This window comes from Micromesistius poutassou, assembly GCF_964030765.1.
Source record: "Micromesistius poutassou genome assembly, contig: SCAFFOLD_7013, whole genome shotgun sequence".
NCBI lineage: Eukaryota > Metazoa > Chordata > Actinopteri > Gadiformes > Gadidae > Micromesistius > Micromesistius poutassou.
The window spans coordinates 1-4,880 of NW_028179355.1; the positions used below are offsets into that span (position 1 = coordinate 1).

Here is a 4,880-nt window from a genome sequence, read left to right on the forward strand (position 1 = left end):
GGCTCGGCCCACAGTCTAATAAGTACACTCTGATGTTAACCCTAACCCTGTCGGAACAGTGCAGCCATATCGTAAGGGCTTGGTGGATATATTCAAAACGTGGTTGTTTTGTATTGTTTCGACGGATCACAGTGTCGCACAAGTGTCGAGTGTTGTTTACGTATCCCTGTTGATAGACAGATAATGGGAAATGCACTTTCAAATATCTCCGGCCCAATCAGAACCCTCTCTGTGGCTTAGTGAACACGGAGCAATTGTACAGAGCCTCAGTGGAAACAGATGAGCAGGCAATGCGGTCAGCAGGTGGCCTCTGGGTGAGGACAGCCCAAGCTTAGCCTGCCCTCTTGAGTATTGCCCCTTGTTAATATCGTTGAAGCTTGAACCATTACAAAATCTCTGCAGAAGGCCCCACAGGTGTCCCACTAGAGGGCCTGTTGAGAATGCAATGTTTAGATTGTAAACTTTTTTATGATTAAAATGTTATAAAGAAATGCTGGTTTGGGTGAGTTTGTGAGATAGAGTGAACTTGGTTTTACTCTGCTCACGGCTGTTGTTGTCAGCCCCAGATCATGTGACCTCCTGGCATCTGTGAGAAACCACATGCACCTGGAGTGGGGTTAAATGTCAGAACCCTCCCCCCCCACCACCCACTACTCATCTAGCTTTTTACACACACACACACGCAAGCAGACGCACACACGCACACACACAGGGGCAGGTTGTGTTCTGCTGGGCGGTGGGCTCTGGTGTGCGGTGGGGATGCGACCCGCAGAGCCGTGCCGCTCGGAACGCTTACGGGTTTGAGCGCTTAGACGGAACTCGACCCTTCTGAACCAGGAGAGGAGGGCTGCGGGGCCCGGTGGCAGGCGTTCTCACTCCTCTGTTTGACAGGACAGTAACGCGGAGGGAATCAAGCACACAATCAACCTGTGGACTTCCACTCTTTGACGTGCATTTGGTTGTGTTGGACCTTGAGTTACCCAAGCTGGGCTCAGATCAGTAGTGACTCGTTATATCCCTTTGATATTACCCATGTTACCCAAAGCTACGAGGAGGTCTGTGTGAACAGGTGACCTTCACACACAGAAAGCCCCGGGGCGGGGTTAGGCACAGACGCTCTGCTCTCCGAATGCTGATGAAAGGATTGATCGGACATGGCTTGGTATTCATTGGACTCTGTGTTCCCGTGTTTTCCAGGTTCTCCGGTGTATTCAGTAGCCTGGGGTCCAGACTCGGACAGAATCCTCTACACATCAGGAAGACAATTAGTCATCAAACCCCTGCAGCCCAGTGCTAAAGTTATACAGGTGTGTGTGTGTGTGTGTGTGTGTGTGTGTGTGTGTGTGTGTGTGTGTGTGTGTGTGTGTGTGTGTGTGTGTGTGTGTGTGTGTGTGTGTGTGTGCGCATGTCTAAAAGCGGGCAATAGTGCAAGTCTATTATTGGGTGAGAGTGACTAATAATCTGTTCTATAGCCGGCAGTCACTTACTTACCACCATTTCCTATTCACTATAAAAATACACACACGGTATCATTTACTGAATAGAGAACGAATCACCATATTATGATAATGATGGCAGCGCTGTGATTAAAATAAGATCCCACTTATCCTGCCAGGCACACAATGTCAAATGAATTGTAATTACATGAACTAGCCTAGGCTATCAGCCAGCTAACCTAGCACCTAATGCCGTTTCATTTAGCTAGCTTATCCTCCAAACAAGAGAGCAAAGTAAATGCTTGGTGAAAACGAGCAAATGGGCCCAAAATACGGTTTTGTCTGATGGAGTTCTTCATTGTAACCTCACTGCATGGACCTGCATGCCTGGTAGGTATCCTTCTGAATCCTGTAGGAGGTGTTTGCCATAGTCCCCCCCCCCCCTCCCCTCCTCTTGGCCTTCATGGGACGGCTGGGCTAAAGTTTGATCGTTTTCTTTTTTTTCTTCATGTATACTTTTGTTTATTGTTCTTCTAGGAACTGAGAACGGCCTGGGACCTTGAGTAAACAGTGGAGCGCTTAATGTGCACGCGCACACACACACACACACACACACACACACACACACACACACACACACACACACACACACACACACACACACACACACACACACACACACACACACACACAGTCTCTCGTTCTTCTAATCTATCACCTCTCCTCAAGAAACCACTTGGTGTGAAGGAACCCCCTCTGCAACCTCTGTGACCTTTCTTACACACACACACACACACACACACACACACACACACACACACACACACACACACACACACACACACACACACACACACACACACACACACACACACACACACACACACACACGCCCCACCCCCTGGGGAGGAGTGTACGATGCAAGAATATAGAAGCAGAGTGAGGGCAGTCTGGTGACTCTGTGCTGTGTGAGTGTTGTGGTAGCAGGCTAATGGTGAGGGCTAATTGGAACCAGTATCCAGAGCGAGGCCTCCACAGGTCACCTCAGGGACAAGGCGGGTGCCCACTTTGGTTGTTGCCCCCTAAACCAACTCCTATCAAGGCCCCATGATGATCCACACCCACATGTCGGAAGGCCTATTCACAGCTTCGGTCAGTCAGACGTGAACAGTTGACAATTTTAATAACCAGAGTGCACCCAGGGCTACAATGTCCTTGAACCATGGTAAAGGGCCCCTTTTAAACGCCTGGTTACTGTGCTATGGCTGGATGGTGCTTTTCTCCTGGCCTCTGGTTACATAGACCTAGCTAGTGCTCCGTGGCCTGATGTCTGTATGCGGCGCGCTCGGAGCTCGCTGACGGTGACGGCCAGAACCAGCATGCATCGCTGTGTATGAATCCTCTGCCCCTCTCCCCTCCAGTGGAAGGCTCACGAAGGGCTCATCCTGAAGGTGGACTGGAACTCTGTGAACGAACTCATCCTGTCGGGCGGCGAGGACTGTAAATACAAGGTGAGCAGCGCTGTGCTGGTCTGTCTGCTCCTGGTGCTGGTCCGTCTGAGCCTGGTGTCAGGAGGAGGTCTGCTTCTGGTGCTGGTCTTTCTGCTCCTGGTTTCAGGAGCGCCGGACTGACGGACTCTTTGCTCCACAGGTGTGGGACAGTTATGGCCGCCTGCTGTACTCCTCCTCTCCCCAGGACTACCCGGTCACCTCCCTGGCCTGGGCCCCGGACGGGGAGGTGTTTGCAGTGGGCTCCTTCAACACCTTGCACCTCTGCGACAAAACCGGGGTAAGTAGCATCCGCAGCAACCCGGGTTCGATTCCTGCCCGTGGTCCTTTGCTGCGTGTCCTTCCCTCTCTCTCCCAAACCTCCCTGTGTATCTCGCTCGATCACAAAACATGAATATGCAAAAATAAATCTTTAAGAAATGAGTGGATGAGCATGGTGATTGGTTCGTTAGTGTAGTGCCTTGTAGGTTTTGGGGGCCGGATACAAATAGAAAGAGGGGGAGGGGGGGGAAGGGAGGAGAGGGAGGGGGGTGTACTGATGGGGGGGGGGGGGGTCAGCCTCCTGCTGCGTGTGCCTGGAGTACGTCGTGTGTCGTCGTATCAAACCCACTGTAATGACAACAAGCAGCCGGCCCTGGGTTCCTGCCCCGATCAGCAGGCTGGTCATGCTCCATTTTCATCTAATTAGGATCAAATGTTTTTTTTGTGTGGGGGGGGGGTCGTCAGAGGAGGCTGACCCAACACAGATGTGTGCAGAAGCAAGTGTATCATGTGTTGGAGGAGATGCATATAAACGTGTGTAGCCTATAGTTGCAGATGCCCTTATGTGGATCTGGATCATTAATTGACTCTGAGCCCTTGTCCTGATTGACTTTCTGTAGCGGCCATTACCGTAGTTTACAGTAGGGAAACATGGCAACTCTACAGCAAATTGCAATGTAGCTAAGCACAGAAATCCGGGCCGGCGTCCATTTGAACAACGCAAGTCAACGTGCAACCTGGACTTCAACTCATCAGCGTTGTCTGCTGCTGAACTCTGAATAAATGTGTGGTGGATATCTTCACTTTCTCTCGGAAACGATATCATAATCTGTATCGCAGAAGAAGATGCGTAACGGTGAAGAAAATATCTCTGTCTCTGTCGCTCGCTCACTCTCTGCGGTCGCTCCCAGATCAAGTCTTTCAGATCGAGGAGCCGTCCCGTCGCGGGCCCAGCCGTGTAACATGGGCCTCGTTGCTGAGCACGTACGTACGCCCACGGTGTGTGTCGGGATGCGCCGTTGGTGGGGCGGTGCCGGCGGCGCAGCAAGGGTTAAGTCACAGTCACAGAGCAGAGCCTCTGCAGTTACTAGCGTGACTAATGGGCAGGAGTTTCATTCTGTATCTGCTGCAATGAAACCTTGCACTTTAACGTACTGCTGCTGGCTCAGCAGGAGCAGCCCCGCGCGTTTAACCCTTTCACCCCCGCCCTCCTCCACCTCCCTGTCCAGCCCTCCCTTATCCCTCCCTCGTCTCCCCCTCCCCCGTTTCCCTCCACGCTCCACGGGACAGATGTAGTGCGTTCACCCCCTTCATTATCACCACTGAGGGAGGGGGAAGCTGCAATGTGTGGAAACACACTCTCCCCTCCTCCCCCCTTCCTCCACCACACACCTACCCCTTTCCCTCTGTGTGTGTGCACACACACACACACACATATATTCATGCAGGCATAGAGTTTAGGCAGAGGCAAAAGTTTATAAGCAAGCACACACAAAGACAGGCGATGGGGGAAGGTTAGCCTGAGAGTTCATCTGTGCTGCTGCTGGTTAATAGATCTGGCATAGGTCTCCACGTGTGTGTGTGTGTGTGTGTGTGTGTGTGTGTGTGTGTGTGTGTGTGTGTGTGTGTGTGTGTGTGTGTGTGTGTGTGTGTGTGTGTGTGTGTGTGTGTGTGT

The 4,880-nt window shown here is 51.7% G+C and overlaps 1 protein-coding gene across 1 annotated transcript; it reads left to right on the plus strand.

Moving 5' to 3' along the window:
- Positions 1-1,197: 1,197 nt before the first annotated feature.
- On the plus strand, positions 1,198-3,224 carry LOC311372898 (intraflagellar transport protein 80 homolog; the record flags this gene model as incomplete). Its single annotated transcript, XM_084489828.1, has 3 exons — positions 1,198-1,307; positions 2,858-2,947; positions 3,087-3,224. Coding segments are annotated over 3 exons (338 nt in total), but the record flags the coding sequence as incomplete, so codon positions are not given.
- Between the last annotated feature and the right edge of the window lie 1,656 nt (positions 3,225-4,880).